General features: G+C 55.4%; 1 protein-coding gene across 5 annotated transcripts in view; it reads left to right on the top strand.

Moving 5' to 3' along the window:
* The first annotated feature begins 7,171 nt into the window (after nt 1-7,171).
* SSBP3 (single stranded DNA binding protein 3) overlaps nt 7,172-20,638 on the top strand; it is a 54,339-nt gene continuing 40,872 nt past the window's right edge. For 3 of the 5 annotated variants that reach the window (XM_014870593.2, XM_088169671.1, XM_088169672.1), the window contains exons 1-4: nt 7,216-7,406; nt 7,527-7,599; nt 7,782-7,843; nt 8,413-8,497. In XM_014870593.2, the coding sequence (XP_014726079.1) occupies nt 7,351-7,406; nt 7,527-7,599; nt 7,782-7,843; nt 8,413-8,497 (276 nt within the window). In that variant the 5' untranslated portion in view covers nt 7,216-7,350. Of the gene's footprint in view, nt 7,407-7,526; nt 7,600-7,781; nt 7,844-8,412; nt 8,498-20,638 lie in introns of all 5 variants that reach the window. The other 2 variants (XM_088169670.1, XM_088169673.1) reach the window with 1 other exon arrangement.

Here is a 20,638-nt window from a genome sequence, read left to right on the forward strand (position 1 = left end):
CCAGCTTGTGGAGAAATCTTTATAGCAGAGGAGGACAGATACAGCTTCTAACCATGGTGATATCTCGGAGGAGAAGGAAAGGCCAGAGGAGCCATGGAGAAGCAGGAGGCAGTGAGGTCAGTGCACTGGTAGGTGTGAGTGCTTTGAAAAACCCAATTGCTGGTTCAGTATAACCAGATTCAGGAAAATGAAGCTGAAGTGTGAAAAATGAAAGTGAAAAGATAGGAACCAACCCACGGCTATTTATTCTAAAAATACTGACCTAAATACTTAAGCGCACATATAAAAGTAGTTGTCTTTGCTGATTTCCTTTATGAGAATCTCCTGGTTTGGTTATTATTTCACTCAGAAACCAGAAGATGAGGATTTTTGGAGACATGGAGACTGTGTTCTAGCCTAGCACTCCAGAAGTCTTTTGCCCAAAGCTATATGCCCAAATGTCATCTGAAAGCCCAGCTTTGAAATTCATTCATTAAGCTAACGAGGCCCTGTGGTGAGCAGCCCACGCCTCTGCAGATCGGAATAGGAAAGGCTTTGGCTGGGTCTCATGCTGTCATGTTTGTCTGTGGGTGGGATGATAGCAGTGGCCATGGGCAAACTGTGGGCATGGCAAAGCCCCTAGAAGAGATTTGGGAGCAGAAGGAGGCACTGGGGCAGTGGCCTTGGTACAAAGCATCCCTCAGCTTATGGCATTGGCAGAGCTGGGCTGCAGTTCCCATCTGGGCTGGTGTTCACATCTGGGCTGGTGTTCACATCTAGGCTGTTGTTGCAGGCAGTCACCAGCCTTTGCCCACTCCCCACTCATCTGGCAGCAACCAGGGCCAGGATGTGGGGAGGGCTGTGGGCAGCCTAAGCACTGAGCCTAGCTTAGTGCAAAACTCCCTGGAGCCAGTGACACGACACGGCCGGCACAGCGGGGCCACCGCAGAGGAGCATCTGTCCTGCAGGCAGCCCTCTAACTAGGTGTTTTGGGGTTTCCAAAAATACATCAGGTGTCTGGGCCAAGCAGTGGGATGGATGGTGAGGGAAGCCCAGGTGCAGGGGCCCAGGCAGTGCACAGAGACCCCTGCACTGTCACAGCCTCCGATGCAGCACCATGACCTGCTGTGCATGACCTTCCTAGGGAAGATTATGAAAGTGCATTACGTGCGGAGGCAAAACGGATGGAGGAGCGGACAGGAGTGCTGGGTCAGCAAGTCGTGCAGGCTGGATGAGCCGTGAGTGCTCAGAGGGAGAAGGAAGAGACTGCGCTGAAAACAGTAAAGGTAAAAGCTGGGCTGGGGGGAAGTGGCTCCCTGCCTGAAGGTCCCGGGGGGAGAGCCAGTCATAGCGTTTCCATATGACAAAGTGAAGGTGCAAGCCAGAAGAACATGGGCTTGATAAAATGGGTTGGTTTGGGGGTTTTTTAGTTAGAAAAAGGGATGCTCAGTGCTGTGTGGGAGCAGGAAAGGGTTCCTTTTGGAGTGTGGTTTATGGCCTGGGGGATGAGTCTGTTCCACAGAGCATTCTGCAGACCAGGGGATGGATGAGCACCAGCCAGGTCTCCTCAGTGCCTGCTGGGAAGCAAGGTGGCCATGCATGGCTGGGTGTGTGAGCAGAGCCAGAGCAAACCCTCCAAGCAGGAAGAGCTGGGTTTGAAACCTTGGAGGATGTTGCAGAGGCGAGTGTCCCTGAGGACACTGGCTCCAATGGCAGGCTGCTGACTGGAAAGCCTTTTCTATAGCCCTGAGGTCCCCCTTCCTCCCACAAAACTCCCAGGAGTGATGGAGAAAACCCTCGTGGGCAGCAGAGCCAGTTGGACCACAGCTCACCCTGCAGCAGCTTTTTACCTAAAATAAGGCTGCTAAAATAAGTACCCAAACTGTCACTGCGCTCGCAGCAGATTTACAGCTCCATGCACGCACCTGGCACTGCTCCACCCTGCTGTGGGAGCACCCACGGGGCCAGTGGCAGCAGGGGGAAAGTCTGCTCCAAATCCCAAGGTCACCCTCCGTCAGAGGTGCTCTGGCCCCGTTGTAGGGCACTGGAGGGGGTGGCTGGCTCGGGGCACTGCTGGCAGCACGTATCAGGCGGAGACAGATGGAAGAGGTGACAGATAAGGGACTCAGCCTGGAGAAGAAACAGCAGAGATAGGACCCAAATGTTCTGCCCCGGCAGAGAGAGGAGGCTCAAAACCAGACCCAGCAGAGCTGGATTTAGATCCCGTAACGCCGGCTAGGCGCCTGTTCCCTGCCTAAACCCCTCCTTGCCGAGGGCAGAGGGGTGAGGAAAATACTGATGTTGAGCTGCAGATACTTAGGTGGCGAAGTGGGGCTTCTGCCTGGCTCCCAAGGCAGCTGAAAACTGCTGCTACTCTGGAGAGGCTGCGATCCTTCACTTGAGAATGGCTGGCACAGGGCACAGCTCCCAGGCTGTCCTGTGGGATGGCTGAGAAAACTCCAAGACGGGCACCATCCCATCGTCTGTAGGGTCTGCAGGCACACACAGCTCTGCTGGGATGTCCTGGGAGGGTCCCTGCTATGCCATTGCCATAGGAGACCGACAGGCAGCACTTATATGTAACCCCTTGAGGCATCCTCACTTCATGCCAGTGCTCTGCTTGGCCCCACAGAGCAGCCACCAGAGCTCAGGCACAGGGAAGGAGCAGGGTCAGACACAGACAGCACCGCATGGGAATGTCAGCAGCACTGCTGGGAGCCAGGCTGGGGTTGTCACCTTGCAGGACCACAGACTGTGTGCTGGTTTTCTTGGGGAGAGGATATTTCATTGCAAAATATCCCTTGCAGGGAGATGCAGGCTAGTGGCAAAGGACGAGGGAACAAGGAGAACCAGAGCAGCTGGCACTGGCAAGAGGTGAGCAGAGGTGACACTTTGTCAGGGCGACAGGGTAACGAGGGTCTCACATTTTGGGTTTTGTCTTTGCCCCGGTCCTCAGGAGTCAAACCACGAGCATGAGTTTGGGGCTTGCAAGTTGTCTGTGCTCCTCAGACAGGGAAGTCCTTCTCCTCAGCTTCATCTCTGTCACTTTCTCCTTTTGCGCCTTCTACCTCTGTTTGTCTCCTCTGCAATGACAGGAAGCCACAGAGTTAAAATCCCAGGAGCGCCAGCTATGGGAATGCAGCATGGTTTCCCAGCTTTCCCTGGGGAAAGCCCAGGAGCCATGTCCCACATGGGTGCTTCTGCTCGGCACTTTGCAGTGCCTGCCTGCAGCCGAGGTTAGCGCAGGAATTGCGGGTGAGGAATTGGAGCTGCCACGCAGGGAGCTGCTGGGAATAGCTGCCACGCTTTACATTCACAGCCCATCTATTTTGCAATAACTTCACCATGATGTTCCCACATAGACAAGCCTAAGCTAGCATAGATAATGAAATGGGTTAAAGGAGACAGGCGGAGGGAGAGGAGAGGAGCCAGCAACTAGTAGTAAATCAGGGAGAGAACAGGGTTACTTTAAATTCAAGGTCTTGGTGGCAGGGCAAGTTTGGTTTGTGCCAAGAGGCACAGGGTTCAGAGGATGAGACGCTGTTGGGGAAGACAATAGTGTGTCTCCTCGGTGGGGCCACCAACTTGTGTCTCCCATCAAACCCCACCCTCTTCTTGTCATTCCCCTGTGCCTGCCCCATGAGCATCATTGGGATTAAGCACAGCCAAGGGCTCCCATCCCGGGTGGTAAAGGGTGGTCAGAGGATCCTGAAGGAGGATCCTGGAAGGACAGGCAGCGGTCTTTGCTCTTCAAGGGGAAGGTTCTGCCGGCCCCCATCAGCTCTTGGTCAGGGCCTGGGGAGACCCAATCACTGAGACTCCCCCACCTTTGGCACGGGCTCTGAGGCAGTCCAAACAAGCTAATTAAATCCTGCTCTGCTTAATCAGAGCCATTGAGCACCAGTCAGAAGAAATTAATCCCGTGTTTTATTAGATGCTGTTTGAAGTCGTGTTTGGCACCTTGTCCTCGGTTCTCATCTCCTTCTGGGGAAGGAAGAAGGACATCTGTGGGGAAGAGCGAGGGTGCAGCAGATGGCAGCAGGGATGATTCAGGGGCTTGAGGAAGGAGCTGCAACTCCAGTGGCATCCCTGGGGGGGGGACGAGACACCTCTCCCTGCATCCCACAGCCTACCCCTCCCCACGGCTGAGAGTCTGCGAGCCAGGCAGGCATCCCAAAAATACATGTTCCTCCGCATTGCATGCTAATGGCTCTGCTCGAGAGGTCCCACCGCAATTAAAGCACAAGGAGCATTAATATGCAACATGGAGAGGCCACTCTTCCCACAGCTACTCCCTCCCAAACCTGTCCTTCCTGCTGCACATCCCTGCCCACTGGGAGCCTGCCCACGGGGATCCCACAGCAGTCCCAGCAGAGCCGCTGGCAGTGTGCAGTAAATTTGAGCCTTCCCTTTGCTGTGCCCAGGGGATGCTGCCTTTTCCCTCTGGCACCCGGCACCTTCTCCTGCCTTGCGGCTCAGTGGAGCATGATCTGTTGGGTACCTACCAGGTGGGTGCCATGCAACACAGCCCTAGCATGGGAGATACCCTGACAGATGGGAGAAGTCCACAGGCAGGTGTTTAAAACAACCAGCTGGGTGATGGTTTGGGGTTTTTAATGACTTCTGGTGCTTTAATTGCTGCAACCCAAGAAAAACTCCTGACGAAGAGAAAGTCTGGCCAAGTAAGGTAGCCTACAGGTCGCCCTCCACACCTTGGGAGCGCTCGGTAGCCTTGGTACATGCTCCTGCGACTTGGCTAGATGAAGCTGCTCGCTTTGGGTGTGGGGATTTATTTTTTCCTAAATGTCCTGTCATAACTTGCGCTAAAACTTTGCAGAGCCACTTAATTGCGTTCTGCGGTGGTGATGATATGAAATTAGTCTCCCTTCTGATCTTTAGCTAAGTTGGTCCAAAGCACCAGCTTATAATTTGCTCTAATCATCAGGTCGCGGAAGATGCGAAGGCAGGGCCGGTGCCTGGTGAATTCACACGGGCTGGGAGTTTCCACCCTTGCTCTGCCGGCATTTGGCAGCTGGCAGGTTAGGCTCTGCCACCCTGGCATGGCAATATTGATAATTTCTTTTGGTGCCACTTTGGGAAGTTTTTAATCAACTGCTCTTGGCCATTTCCTCTAGAAAGAGCTGGGAACTACAGCTGTCCGGAAGAGAGGAGGGAAAGCCGAGGTGGTTTCCTGTCTCCCTTCTCGGGCTGCTCTCCCCTGTGAGCATCTCAGAACATCCTCCACTCCTGTCTGGAGACCTGGAACCAGACTGCTGGAGGCACCTGGAGAGGAAGGGATCCTGTCTCTCATCTCACTTCCCTGGGCTTGATTCATGTCCCAAACTACTCCAGGGGATGGGAAGAGGAAGTGGCTGAGTTTTGCCTACTCACCTACCTCAGAAAACCATCGAGTTAGAAGAAAACAAGCTCCCGATGAACAGGAGCAGGGCAGGGCAATATTCTGGGCACAGAGAGGCCCTCTTGCTGCCGAGGGCACAGCGCCCATCATTCCAGTGGCATTAGCGCTTTCCACCTCCACGCAGGAGGTACAGGATATCACGGTATTATTTTTAACCAGGGATATTTAGTGAACTTCTCACGTGCTGCTGGAGGGTCAGATTTATCCCATAGCCCCAGTCCCAGGGGACACTCCCAGTTATTTTTGAACCCATCAGAGCAGCAGAGCAGAGGGATGCAAAGGCTCGGGAGACACAAAGTCTGGGGTTTGTCTGTGCCTGTGTGCCGGTCTCTGCCTTGTCATCGCCGCTGTCACCCCGGCCCCCACCATAAAACCCAAAACTTGGGCGAAGCCCTAGGTTTTCCTTTCCTGCTATGACGATCTCGGACGCCCGCAAGTTTTGATCCTTTTCGACCTACCGCATGGCAACTGTTTTCTTCCCACCCCCCCCCCCCGCACCCCCCCCACCCTCTAGCTCAATTTAAACCTCAGTTTAAACTGTGAAGCGAGTTTGGCCCTGCTCAGGCAGGTCCCGATGGCCGTGAACATTCCCACGGGCGCCGCACCGCCGCCGCCGCCGCGGGAGTCCCTCCCACGCCCCGCGGCTCCCCGCGCCCCGCGGCTCCCCGCGCCGCCGCCCCGAGCCTCCCTGCCCTCGCACGGAGCCCATGGCCCCGCTCACACCCAACATCCCCCGTGCTTTCAGTGCAACCTCCCCGTTTTAGCAGTGGGTAACTCAACACACAACCCCAACCAAGCGCGCAGTCGCCGTCCCGGCTGGTTTTTGTTCAGCCAGTCACTTCGGAGGTAGAGGTGAGGCCAGGGCAGGGGGAATGAGCTGTTTGAAGCCCTGATTTTTGTGCTGCTCCAACATCTGTCCCCATGGGCACTGCCACTCGAGACCGGCACCGATGGTTAGTTTGATGGGCTCCTGCACAAACGGATGTTGGTGGGGCGAGGGACGCAAAGCCCTCGCTTCTAAATTAGAGATGCCCTGGGACACAAGCGTGGCCTTGTCCAAGCCCCCGGAGAGAGGTAGAAGAGCCCCCCACAGCCCACCCTCCGCGACCCCCACCCAGCCCGGCGAGGGTTGCTTTCCCCGCGTGTTTTTAAGGGCAGCGGAGCGAACAAGACCCGTGAATGGAGCTGGCAGCCAGGACAGGCTGGCCCCGGGCTCCCCTCAGGGGTCCGCGCAGCCGGGCGCGCCTGGCCCCGAGGTGATCGCCGGCAGCGCGGAGCTAGGGTGCGCGGCGCCGGGCGGGACCCGCCGGGGCCGGTCCGGAGGAGAAGGCGGCGTGCCCAGCCCCCGGCCTCCTCCCTTCTTCCCTCTCTCTGTCCCTGCCTCCTGCCGGGTCCGTCCCGCCCGGCGCCGCGGAGCGGCAGCGCCTGCCCGGCCTCACGGCCGCTCCCCCACACCCCCCCCGACGGGCGGTTTCAAGTCCCCCCTTCCGAGGTCTCCGCAGCGCGGGCCAATCAGCGCGCGCTGCGCGCCGCGGCCCGCCGCCTTAAAGGGCCCGCGCGCCGCGCGGCGCTGGGGAACTGGCACCGCCCGCGGGCCGAGCCGGGCGCGCTCTAGGACCGCGCGCAGCCGCCGCCCGCCCTCCCTGCCCGCCGCGGGAGGCCGCCCGCCGCCTCCGGAGCGGGGCGTGGCGCGGAGAGGCCCCGCCCCCGCCGGGCGGTGATTGGCGGCAGCGGGCGCCCGTCGGCGGCGGGGGCGGCGCCCGGCGCGGCCACGTTCGGGTGCGCGGCCAGCGGCGCGTTGGGCGCAGCGAGCGGCGGCGGGCGCGGGGCGATGGGGGCGCGGCGGCGGCCGGCGCTCTGACAGCCCCCGGCGTTCCCTCGGCGGCGGGCGCAGCGGCTCCGGCGGCAGCGGCGGCTCTCGGCGGCCGCCCCCCTCCTCCTCGGCGCGGACCATGTTCGCCAAAGGGAAGGGCTCGGCGGTGCCCTCGGACGGGCAGGCGCGGGAGAAGTAAGAGCAGCGGCGGTGGCGGCGGGGGGAGCGGGGCGGCGGTGGCGGCGGGCGGCTTTGTGCGGGGCGGGAGCGGGGCTCCTCTCCCTCCTCCTCCGACCCGGCGCTCGGCTGTTGCAGGCTGGCGCTGTACGTCTACGAGTACCTGCTGCACGTCGGCGCCCAGAAGTCTGCGCAGACCTTCCTGTCCGAGGTGAGCCCCGCCGCCCCCCGCGCCCTTTGTGCGCCGCCGCACGCCCGCCCTCCATCTTGCGCGGGGCGGCGGCGGCGCCGGGGGGTCGCCGCGCGTGGGGGCCCACGCCCACCCGCGACCACCCCCCACCCGCACCGCCCCCCCTCCCAACCCACCCCCCTCCGCCTCCCTCTTGCCCGCAGATCCGGTGGGAGAAGAACATTACGCTGGGCGAGCCCCCCGGCTTCCTGCATTCCTGGTGGTGGTAAGTGCGGGGGTGTCCCGTCGCGGGTGGGAGCAGACCCCTGGGCTGGGGGGGTGCGCGCCGGTGGCGCGGGGCCCTACGGGGTGCAGCCCCGGTAGTGGCGTGAGTCAGCAGCGGCGGCGAGCCCCGAACCGCCCCGGCTCCCGCTCCCCGCGGGCGTCGAGGCGCGGCGGAGCCACCCCCGGCCCCGCGGGAGCGGCGGGCAGGGCTCCCGCTGGAGAGCTGCCGGGCCAGCCGCAGGCACCGGGCTGTGCCGGTGCCACTGGGGCGCCCAGGGGAGCGGGGCTGGGCGGCTGCGAGGCTGCGAGGAGTCCCTGAAGTCTCACGGGGGTTATCCCTTCGAGGTGTTGCCTCTTGAAGGCTACTTTTGCTTCCTTAAGCGCTCAGCATCCCCGCTCCTGACGGTCAGGTCCGAGCAGTGCGAAGCTGGGATGATGCACAGCTGGATCCAGCTGAGGTCCCATCCCAGCCGTGGGCCCCGTGGGGTGGGAAGCCGCTCACCTGCGCTGACCTGGGTGCCCGATCCCTGATGAGTAACTGCTCTTCTCCCGTCTCTCCCTGCCGTGCAGCGTGTTTTGGGACCTGTACTGCGCAGCTCCCGAAAGGCGAGACACTTGTGAACATTCGAGTGAAGCCAAAGCCTTTCATGACTACGTGAGTAACAAGTTTCTAATCCTCGCGGTAATTACGGCGTTGGGGAGCTCCGGCGCACCGGGAGCCAACCTAACATAATCGAGAGTGGCAAAAAGCGTGGGGTTTTTTTAACCAGCAATGTTCTGATTTGACTGAACAGTATTTCATAATGTTGCAATTATGTAAATGAGCTCAGATACTTATCTTAAGCACTTAGAGGCATTCGGGCTAGTGGTAGAATTAAGAAGTTTTGCATAGCAATGGACAACAAAGCGTTTATGGAGGGTCGATGGTGAGATGTTTCATGCTGAGGACGCAATGTGATGGTGAGATGTTTCATGCTGAGGACACCTCGAAGGGTGGGCGGGGGTTGGCTTTTGGTGGGGAGGAGAAGGGGGAATTCCCCAAACCGCTCTTGAATGTCCCAGTTAATATCTCCCTGCCTTTGGCAGGGCTGGAGGCTTCCTTGGTTTCCTGAGTCCTCCCTTGATCCCAGCAAGGGAGAGCTGTTGTCTTGTTGAAGCTGGTGTTGCAGTGGTGTTGGTTGGTCCTTGTGTGTCTTGGCTCTCCGTGGTTCGGGTTGCTCTCTGCAGAGGTGGCAGCGTGACCCAGGGATGGATGATGTTTCTGGGGTGGCATGCTTGAGTCTGAGGTGTCTTTCAGAGGACCTCTCTTGGCAGGGGTGCATGGCATGTCTGCCCCAGTGGGCGATGGGTGGGCTGCCCACTCCCGTCCTGCACCCGCAGCGTTGGGAGGAATTTGCATCAAAGGATTAGTCACCTGGCTGCGGGCTTGGACCCCAGTCAAGTGTGTTTAAACCTCATAGCAGGAGCTGGTTTTGTCTGCTCCGGGGAGACTATGGTATGGAAACCATTTTTCCTCCCTTCCCAAGTTTCTCGTTGCCTCGACATGCCTGGCTCGGGATGTGTTGAGGGTTTGCTGGCGAGCAGTGCCAGGCGAGTGTCTCGGGGTCCTCCACGGCATTCTCCATGCTGGCACTGGACACAGTGGTTGCCTTGGGGCACGGGCAGTGCCAGAGAGGCTTGGCTGGCTGCTGAGCTGCCTCTTGTCTCTGCCCACCCTGCTGGGTCATGGGGGAAGTGTGTCGGGGTATTTGCTAGGTGGAGTTTGTCTGTCTGTCCATTCCTGCGGCCGCTGTCTGTGTTGCTTGTTTTCACTGGGTTGGATTAAGATGGTGAACTCCTGAACCAAGGGTCAGAGCTGACAACCAGCAGCACATCTACCGGTTGTTTGGCTTCTGCTCGCCTCCTGGATGTTTTGGGTCAAATTGTGGGGGTTTTAGGAGCCCAGATGGGACAGCGGGCTCATCAGGAGCAAGGCAAAGGTAGATCTTTGGGCAGCAGAGCTACAGGTGAAGATGACATTAGCAAACAAGACGTGGTAATGCTCCATCCACAGCAGCCTCCTCATTGTGTCTGAGGATTTAGTGTATTTAGAGAAATTAATCTTTTTTTAGCTTGGTAATAATTCTAACAATAGGCCTGAGTGCATTAGATGATTCGCATAAACTTCTTTAATACACATTGCTTTAAGCTTACAGTAAATAGACACAATCCTGATTGTTTTTAATTCTCGGTGTAATGCAGTTTTGTAACAGCCCCAAGTGCTTTACCTTTTGGGCAACTCCTAAGAAGATTTTCAGTCCCCTGTGCTTTGGCTTGGTGGCACTGGTTTGGTTTCCCCAGGCATGTTTTGGCCCCAAGACAGTGCTTGTGCTTCTCCGTGGTGTGGCTGGTGATGGATGCTCACGGTAAAGTCCCTCTCAGAGGAGTGGTTTTTCTGGTGTACTTTACAGGGCGAGGGACCTACCTGGCCAAAACTTAAATATTGACCAAAGAACTGAATGATAACCGTGGGAGTGTGAATAGAGCCTTGTTTCTCTGCAGCTTCCGGGGCAGGCTGCTTGTACCAGTGAGTATGGTGGGCAGTGTAAAACCCCAAAGCCAGTGACCCATCAGTGGTGCATGACAGCTAAAATGGAATATGAGCCCCAAATGGGGCTGGATCAGTGAGTCATGAATTTCTTCATGTGGTGGTTGTGGTTAAAAATATCCCAATCTAAGTCTTGCCCCAGTTTGGTAGAGCATTGTATTTACACTTGCCCAGCAGTGGGCAAACTCCGTGTGTCCTGCTTGGTGTTTGCCCAAAATAGGGTGTGTGTTAATCCAGAGACTGTGCTACTGTAAAGACAGAAAGAGGGGATGCTTTGGGAGCCTGGCATGTCACCTTCCCAGAGCCAGCACCAGAGGGTTCTTGCCTGGGAGACAAATCTTTGGAAAGGGGGAGTGGTTATCTTCATTAGCGGGGTGCTGGTGGTGGGATTTGCATGGCATGTCATTTCCACTTCATTTTCCAGCATAACGGTTTGAAAACTATTAGGAGCAGCAGGACAAATTGTCAATTTCCCTCTCCAGTGTTGAGTATTTAAATCTTCAGCGAGAAATTGAAGTAAGGAGAAATCCCACCGCTCTTTTTTTGTGGGGACCCTTGAAAACTGTGGGGTCTTGTGAGCACTTGGAAATACTGCTTTTTTTACCTTTCCCCTAAGGTTTTTCTCCCAAGCTGGGACAAAAACCTGCTGGGACTTTGTAGGAGAGTACTTGTTGGGAGAAGAGTGATGGGAGTGGGGATTCATCTGGCACAGGCAGAAGGAATGCTGCTCTGCTCTACCCTTCCATCTCTGGCAGGTCTGTGTGTCTGTTAACACAACTATTGAGTTGTGTTGGTTGGAGGGTTGTTAGTCATCCTCTTCCACCTGTCTCCAAAGAGTTTATCCAAGGTAACGAGCACTCACCAACTCCTAAAACTCAACCCATAGCTATTGATTTAGGCTTCTCCAAGCCCTGTGGTGAGCACACCAGCGTGCTGGCACGCTCCTGGAGCCAGCAGGCTTGCAAGGGGATCGCTCGTCATGACAGGGGATTTCAGCCGCCGCGTTATCTGGGAATTGGCCGATGGCTGGTCGCAGTTGAGCATTTCAACGCCGTGAAAGCCAATACAATTTGAGTTAGCGGTGATGACTGCCAGTTTAAATACCGCAGTGAATTTCTGTCAAAGAGCTAATACACAGAAAGGGGAATTGCAGAAAACTTGATCACCAGAACCACTTCAGTCGATTTTGGCCTCGAGCTACAGAAAATGAACTTAAATCTAGTTGACTGTTGCTACATACTTTTTTTGTGGTATTGCACTGCCTGCACAGCCAGCTCATGTCAGTATGCAGGAGAGAAAACTCGGGGTAGCTTTTAGCTGATGAAGACTTTGACTTCATCATTCCCTTCCTCGGTTCCCCCAGTTTCCTCCTGAGAAGGACCTGCACTTGGGATCATTTGAAATGCTGTTTTCTTTGCAGCACAAGATCTGCGGAGCTGTGGCTTCAGCTTGCCATTAACGCAAAGCATTGATTTATTTGTTTTTGTTTTTAACTTTGGAAAGCTGCTGCAGTTCTTTCTAACTTGGTCTGGAAGGATGCTGTGCATCTGTGGGGGTGGTTGCTGCTGGAAGTTCAATGGTTGATCTGGGAAAAGATGTTGTGTTTGGGGCTCCTGTCCTCCTGTCTTGGCTGGGGACACCAAGGGCCCCTCCTTTTTCCCTCATCTGAAACAATTCCCCTTAGATTGAGATCTTGGGTTTCTGAAACTCATATGGATGGATGGATGGAGAATTGGAGAATTCAGGCTTGCTAGAATTGGTGTCCTCAGTGGGAACAAGGTGAAGACCAAGAGGCTGGAAGGACTTTGGCCTGCTGGCTATATAGACTGGGGGTGTCCCAGGGGTCGTTCTTTCATGCTGAATCTGCCAATCACACCCCAGGTGTGACTCGGGCACCCCAGCATCACTGCCTGGGTATTTTTGAGCTGCAGCAGAGCATTTCCTTGTCACAGCACCATCTGCTCCCCAGGGTCTGTGTGGCCAACTCATGGTGTGGTGCACTGGCAGGTGACATGGCCTTGTGGGACCCCTGGGAAGGGATGCTCTTCATGCATGAAAGGTTTGGTTTGACTGTCTCCTCTCCCATGCCAGGCTCTCTTCTTGTTCCGGGACCAGTGAAGGTTGTAAGACCTTGTTCAAGGCACCCATGGCAGTGAGGGTGGGACCAGCAGGTGTGAGAGTGTTGATCCATGAGTACCTCTGTGGTGGTGGTGATGATGGTCCATGAGAGCTTCTCCTGTTGTGTCCAGCCAGTGTATTGAAAACGTGTTGTGTAGGAGAAGAGGTGTTTTTGGGGCAGGTTTAGTGCACGGCAGGGACAGGGGTTGGGAACAGCTTTGTGTGGTCACTGTGAGCTCCCACAGGCATTGCCTGAGCCCTGGGCACGTGGCTCAGCAGTGGCACACACAGCTCTGTCCTGTTTCCATGCAGGACTGTGCTCTGTCTGGGCTCCATCCAGCTCCATGCTGCAGGGACAGGGTTCCCTGGTAGGTAACCAGAGAGAGGAGTTTCCTTCAGGAGTGGCAGGCTGCCAGGAGCAGCTGCAAAACTCCACATCACTTAAAAAAAAAAATTGCAGCAATAATAAATAAATCCAGATATTCCCTCTCCTGGCAGTGCTGGGTTCAGCCTTCCCTCCCAGTTTAGGGTATTGGTGAACCTGGGTGTCCTTTAAAGCCCGATCTTGCTGGAGTACCATGTGGAGATGGATTAGGTTAATATTATATTTTAAACAATATTAGCTGTTGTGGCAAAGAAACCTCCACTGCCACACTTCCTGCTGCCCAGCAGCAGGACCGGGGCATTTCAGAGCAGCACCTTTCCACGGGTGAAGCTCGTGGAGAAGGCTCCATTGTGAAACTGGAGGTCAGAGCCCAGAGCTTATGTCTTAGTCTTTGACTGGGGAGCCTAAATATTTATCCTGTTCTGTCCCTAATGAAAACAAATTGTCAACAGTTGTTCAGTAACTGACTAAATTAAAATCTGTAATTAGTCAATTAGATTAAAGAGTTGGCACAACCTGATTGTATCATGCTGGTTAGGTTATTAAGAGAAAGGGTGTGATTTTTAATTACTGAATGCTAATTTTGACGGTTTCAAATAGAAACAGACGTTCCCCCCCTCCACCCCACCCCAAGTGCCTCTGCAAAAGTAAGGCAGGGGATGGATTTTATATCAACAAATGGTGCGAACATGCAAAGTTTCTCTGGCTCCAGTCCGGGAGGGGGTTCTCCAAAAAAGCCGGGAGTGGGACAGGATGAGAGGAAGGATTTCTTCAATCCTGCCTGAGACTGGGAGGGCAAGCAGGGGGGGTTTGTGCCGCGGGTGGGGACCCCTGCATGGCTGGGTGCTGGGGTCTGGCTGCTGCCCATGGAGGTGCTGCCCTGCTGCCCCATTGCCCATCCCGCTGCGTGCGGGTCAGCTTGCCCTTGCCTTGCACAAGCCCATGTGCAGCCGTGAGCCAGACTGGAGTATTTTTTTCTTTTCCCTGTTTTTTTTTTTTGTTTTGTTTTGGGTTTTTTTGGGGTTTGTTTGTTTGTGTTTTTTATAGTATCTTTTAAATCCCCCTCCCCCCGGTGCTTGTGAGAGGCCAGCTTCCAGTGGCAGGCAAATCCCGCAGCGGGGAGGAGGAGGAGGAGGAGGAGGAGGAAGGCCTTGCGTGGCGAGCGCGGCAGCCCAGCGCCATCCCATTGTTTGCCCCGGCGGCCACGTGGGCGAGCGCGGTGAGGCCGGCGAGGGGACCCCGGCGGGGGGAGCGCCTGCCCCCGGCAGATGCTGGGCTCCGGGCGAGCACAAAGCTCGCAGCCCTGCCCTCCTCGGCCTTCGGGGGGTCCCTTTGCAGGAACAAAGAGGGCCAGGGGCCGCCGTGCCGTGCCAAGCCGTGCCGTGCCAGGGAAGCCGTGGCCGGCGCGGGCGCTCCTGTCCGGCCGCGGGCAGTGGGGAGGTGTTAGGTCAGGACGCCGTCTGTTGGGTACGAGTGGGACTTTCCTGTCCTCCTGATCATTTCCTTCCTTACCTTAGAAACTTGGATTTTCTCCTGCCTTTTGTTCCCTGTTTATCTCTTGCGAAGCTGTCCCTGGTTCTATTGGAAACAGCTGCCGGAGCTGGTCCTGGGGAGCGGGCGAGGGGCTCTGGCTGTTTCTCCTCTCTTGCCGCTCACGCCCCCGCGGCAGGGCTGGCACTGCTGAAATGGCACCGCCGAAATGGCACCCGGCTGTGCAGAGCCCTGGCTGCTGGGGGGTGCTCCGGGGGGAAGCTGCTGCAGCCCTGTGTGTTCCTGGTTTTCCTTAGGAATAGAGGGGATGGCAGAGGGAGAGCGGTGCAGCGCCCGGAGCACCTTGTGTCCAGCCTGGCTGGTGCTGGGATCTGACCTGCCCTGCCCACAGGACACAGAATGGGCTGTATCCCCGTGAGCATCACACACCCTCCTTGCCAGCATCCCACTCATGGTCAGGGAGGCTCCCTGACTTCTGCTGAGGCTTCTGCTCTGCCCATGGGCATGTTCCTCCTTATTTCCCAGAATCTTCTCCCTCTGAGTCCTCGCCCTGCAGATCCCTAGAGGGACACCAGGGCTGAGGTCTCAGTGGAGCAGAAACAGTGCTTTCCTCCAGGCTGGCAGGGAGCAAAAATACCTCTGCAAGTAAACAAATACCTCACCTCTGCCTTGGTTTGGGGTGTAGGTTTTTGTTTTCTTCTCTCAAAACTCCTGGTCATAGCCATAAGTGCCAGGAGCTGAGTTCCAAGCTACAGCTGTGCAGTTAAGGGGGGTTTTCCAAAATACGAGATAGCTTCTGGGTGCTGCTTCCTGTGTGTGATGGGACCCTACTGCCCACCCACCCACCCACTGCCACCTCCCCTCATCCCCATAGTAGTGACACCAGTCTCCTGTGCCAGTCAGGGCAAGAGGGGCTCCTGTGTGGCTTGAGTAAGATTTGGGTTTGGATATGGGCACAGGTCTGTGTGGTAAGACCAGCTTTTCTTTTGTGTTGGGTTTGTGCATTTAATGAATATATATATATATTTTTTTTTTTTTTTTTTTTTTTTAGTAAGAGGAGAAATGCTCACTCTCCTGCCTGAGGTTAATGTGGCATGCATGGTGACTGTTAGTATCAAAATTAAGCAGAAAAGGAATGTATATGCAATTATATCTGTGGAATATGCACTATTAAGATGTACATATGGATAAAGGGGAATGTGCCTGTATATTTTGGAGTGGTGGGACAGAGCAGTGCTTTGTGCCCAGCCATCCAACACCCTCCCACTTGTCTTGCTCTTCCTCCCCCATGGCTTTTGCCATCACCACCAGTGGTTTTTAGCAAGGTGATTTCCACCTCTGTGTTCCCTGGGCTGGGTGGGAGCATGTGTGGTCGGTCGGTCTGTCTGTCTGTCCATGTGTGAGGCTGTGCCTGCTGCCTTAAGATAAAGTCCAAAGGAAGACCTCTGGCTGTGTCTTGAGCTAACATTTTCTTTTTAATTTTTTTTTCCTTAATGTTTCTGCATCAACCCTTAAACATTTGATCTGGTGCCTCTCCTCCTGGGGTGCGGCAGCTTTCTGTAGTGAAAATGAGCTCTCACCACCCCTCCTGCCTGCCTCAGACAGGGTCTGGAGTAGGGGGGGTTTCCTTCCCTTTTTCCCTGGATTTGGGCTGGTTTTTTTACAATCTCTCAAGGCTGAGCTCACACCTATAATTGGAGTTTTTTGGCTATAAACTGAAGCAGGGGGATGCACTGCATCAGCTCTGACTTGCTGGTGAGCATGACCTGCCCAGCACAGCTGGGGTGCTGACATCCCATGGCATTCCCAGCAGGTACAACAGCCCACAGCCCATCCTTCCTACCTGATACGGATTTCCTTCTGTGCCCCACTGCTGTCCCAGCTCCCACCCACACAGCTGTCATTGTACCTGGGTCACCTGGTCCAGCACTGACTGGTGCCCACCCTGGCAAGTGGCTGGCTGGCATCTCCTTCCTTCCACAGCAGCTTTGCTGTGAGGGTGTCCCAAGCCTTGGCTTTGCTTATTTACCCATTTCTAGTAACTGCAATGTGGGACATGCCCTCCTATCACCCCATGGGTAGCTGGCATTGCCCAGCTGTGTCCCCAGGCAGGTGGTTGCTTCCTGCCCCAGGCAGTGGTTTTTAGCTCAGCCTTGAGGTTGGTTGTTTGGCGTTGTGTTTTTTGCCTTTTTTTTTTTTTAAGTTAAAAAAAAAAAAAGGCAGGGCAGGCTGAGGAAGGGGGCAGGGCACTTCCTTGAAGCACCCTGGTTTGGGGTGGGCAGATAAGGGTGCTGTGTCACACTTGGCTCCTCTGCCTTGCCAAGCCCAGCAGAGCATCCTCCTTGCCCTCCTGCTCTGCCCAGCCCTCCCTGGGTGCTCATACTGTTTTTTGAGGGGAAGCCCCATTGGGATAAGGCAGCCTCTGGTGCAGAAGACCTTGAGCCCCCACATCTCCCTGCCCACGAGTGGTGCTCACAGCAGGAAGGAGGGACAGGTACTTTTCTCCCCCTTTCTGCTGGAGAGCTGTGCAGCTGATGGGGTGTAAATCACACCCAGCCTCCCTGTGCCTATCTGCTGGTAGAATGGTGGGGGGGTCACGGCTCATGGCAGCTTGCGGGGACTCTCCATCAGCTTCAGCCCCTCTCCTGTGTCCCCATGGCTCTAGGGGAGTGTCTGCTCCTCCCTGAGGAGCAGAGCTTGGGTGTGTCTCTTGGTGCTGGAAGCCCTTTGCCTGTTAGGGTCTTCCTGTGCAAGGTGTGAACCAGGAGGTGGGTCTGGTTTGGGCCAGGGACAGTCACGCTTTGAAATGCTTGGTCTCATCAGGAAGGCTTTTGGCAGGGATGTGCTTTGTGAGATATCGTTGGGGATGGAGGTGGGAGCTCACAAGGAAGCAAACACTGCTCCACGGTGCATATGGGTCCCTTTAGCCCAGCTCAAGCACAGTTTTCCATGGAAACCCCAAAACAGATGGTTTTGTTTTATCCTGGGTATTACAGCACCAATAACACCCAGGTGCTTCACACCTTTGCCAGTCTTTGCTGGAGAGAAGGTCCAGGCTGAGGCTCCTAGGGCTCATGTCATCATTAAAAGCAGATTTACTTGCTTGTGCCAGAGCCCTTCAGGGTGTTGTGGCACGTCCTGACAGCTTGTCTGTCCTTACCTGCAGTCATCAAGGAGTTTTCAACATGACTTATATAAAGCCTTTGTACTTGGATTGTTCCACCGTGCTGCACAATGGCTTCTTTGTCATCCTGCCAGCTAATTAATTTTAACTTTTACCGTTGCTCCAGCGCGGTGCATCGTCCGCCTGGTCCATTTGAAGCTTCCCCCCCAACCTTAAGTGTTTTCCAAGCAGTTTGACTTGTTGCTGCTGAACACTGGAGAAACCAGCTGGCCCCGCTGGTGCCCATCTTCTGGAGAAGGAGCTGCCTTCACACTGCTGTGGGAGCCGGTGGAGGAAAAGCCATTAGGAGGCTCAGGTTTTCTCCAGTGGCTTGTTTCTCCTGGCTGGCAGCTGAAGGTCCCCACAGAGAACATCCTCTGATGAAAATAACAGGCTCTGGCTCCCTGGCTGGTGATTGGCACCACGAGGATCTCTCAGCCTGAGGTGAAAGCCTTGGCTGCGTCTTCAGGACAAAACCCCTTGTGCCCGGGGATGTCTAAGCGTGGGGGATGTGATGATGGTGAATTCTGGAGGGTTGTGCTCTGGAAACAGTGCTTTTCGCTTGCATCCTGTGAGCAGACATCTCCAGCACAGCATTCCTGGTGTAGCGGAGAGCTTACCCCTGGTACCTCCGGAGTGTTCATAGGGGAGCTGAGCATCTCCTTAGAGCTGCCTGCAGAAGGACCAGGGGAGATGTGACCCCAGCTGGGTGTCCCAGCCCTTGGAGTTGAATGAGCCAGGGCATTGTCTTTTCTGGGTAGGAGGGATGGAGATGGCCACATGCATAAACATCAGCTGAACGTGTGAGCAGTGCTGTGGCAGGGGGAGTTCCCCTCTGCTCAGGATGGGGACAGTGGCAGGTCAGGGAATATGGAATTGCTGCCTTTGTGTTTAATCTGGTTATAAGGATGGCTATTAGAGATAATGAATTTTGCCTGTCCCCACTGTTGTAATACAAGAACCCAACTGTCTTTCAACACGGCGAAGGTCACTCCTCTTTATTTCTGGTTGTAAATATTGCTGGTTACAGATGTTTGGGGTTGATGGACATGGCTAATTAAGTTTCTCCTGTCAGCTGGTTGGCAGGGTGCAGGGGTGCTGGCATGGAGGTAAGGTCAGAGGGCAGGATCACAGCCGGGCAGCAATACCAGCAGCCACTTAGCATGGTGTAAGTCCATCTCACTGCATCCATCCCACTCCTCGGTGGGAGCAAAGCTGGGTTTGCACTGAGCCTTGCTGCTCTCTTTATTATGAATTTGGAACAGGCTGGTGGGAAGACAGTGGCTTTTGGGAGCAAGTTTCCATTTTGCTGCTCCCATTTGAGGGGAATTCAGCAGGAATTGCTGTCCTCAACCTGACCTGAGGGTGGGAAGAAGGGTGCAAAAACCCTTCTAATTTTTACCATCGAGTGAGCATCTTCTACGCCAGCACCAACAGCGGCTTTTTCTTTCCCAAAGAGACTTTAACATGGAAATGCCAGTGCGCTGGCCAATACCCCGCACGGAATTAGCACCAGGAGGGGCTGGGGGCCCCTTTCTCTGGGGTGTGAGGCCGGTGCTTCCCGGTGCTCAGCCTGCAGCAGGAGCCATCCGCGTGTGCTGCCTGTGCGCCTGGATCGCAGCACGTGCTGCTGTGCTCCCCAGCTCCCCCCGCGCCTGATTTATGCCGCTCCACATTTTCTCCTCCTTTCCATGCCTCTTGCTCCTCTCCCTCCTTTTTTTTTTTTTTTTTTTCTCTCTTGTGCTGCCTGTGCATTTGCCTTGCTTCTTTTTTTTTTTTTTTTTTTTTTTTTTTTTTTCTCTTATTGCTTACAGGTCTCACTCTTAACCCAGCAAGCTGTAAGATTTAGGGCTCCCTGCCTGGTGTGCATTCTGAGTGGGGTTTTATTCTCCCAGAGGAAGGAACCGTGATTCCCCCCCCATCACCCCACTGGGACATGATCCTTGCATGTAGAAGGGGCTGTTTTTATTATTCTGTTTTATGGCCGCGGAGCACAAGTCGCGTATCCCTGTTCTGGATGTTCCTGGCCATGGATTGCAGCAGAGCTGGTGGGGTGGCCACGGGTGCCCATGGCCTCCATCCCGACGTCTCTGCGCCGGCCATCTGTCCCCTCCTGTGAGGCGCCGGGCTGCCGGCTGCTTGCCGAGGCATCAGGGCTTGCCCGGCGTCTGCGAGGCCACCAGAGGAAAAAAAAATACAAAGGGGAAAAAAAGTTCCATTTTCGCTTTGTTTACCCCCATTTCATATGCATAACCTGACTTTTTGTTGCCTTTCGGGGGGAGGTGGGGGTCTTTTTTTTTTTTTTTTTTTTTTTTAATATTTTTTTTATTTCCCCCCACTCCCCTGCTGCCTTGCCAGGCGCATCAAAAGTTTGCTGGGTCTTGCGTGCGTGTGCGGATGCCGAATAATTTTATTAGCTGCCTGGAAGGGAGCCAGCGCGGCGTGCACCGCGCGGGAGGTGGCTGCTGGGGCGCCTTCCCTTTGCTTCCCTTCCCAGCTGCCCCCCCTTTGCCTCCACCGGTCTCCTGTGGGTTGCATCATCAGCGTTACCCCTTCGTTTTATTTTTACGTGTATTTCTTAGGGAGGTTTTTATTGGGTTGGTGGGGTTTTTTGGTTTTTTTTTTTGGTTTTTTTTTTTTTTTTGCTCCTTAAAGGGTTAAAACCGATGGGGAAGTTCAGCTAGCACTTGCAAGATATGGTTGCCTTAGCAACAGGCCTCCTAATCTGGTAGGTGACCTGAGAGACTGTGGAAGATGCAGGGGTTGGTTTGGCATTTCATTATTTCATGAGGCTGCGGCTCTCCAGCTGGTTCCCTTCCCAGCACCGCCACCGCCGCTGCTCCCCCCGCTGCCGCCCCCGGCATTCCTTGGCAAAGCCCCGGAGGGGCCAGCAGCACTGTCCCCTCCCTGGGTGCTCCTGGGTCCTGGGAGCTCTTGCTCAGAAAGGGGGAGAGGGCTTCCCGCAGCCCAGGTGATAATTATTCAACTTTAGGATTGTAAAGATGGTTTCCTACCTCGCCTTTCCTCCTTTGAAAGGATTTGCCGTGGTGGC

This window comes from Sturnus vulgaris, chromosome 9 (assembly GCF_052056855.1).
Source record: "Sturnus vulgaris isolate bStuVul1 chromosome 9, bStuVul1.hap1, whole genome shotgun sequence".
NCBI lineage: Eukaryota > Metazoa > Chordata > Aves > Passeriformes > Sturnidae > Sturnus > Sturnus vulgaris.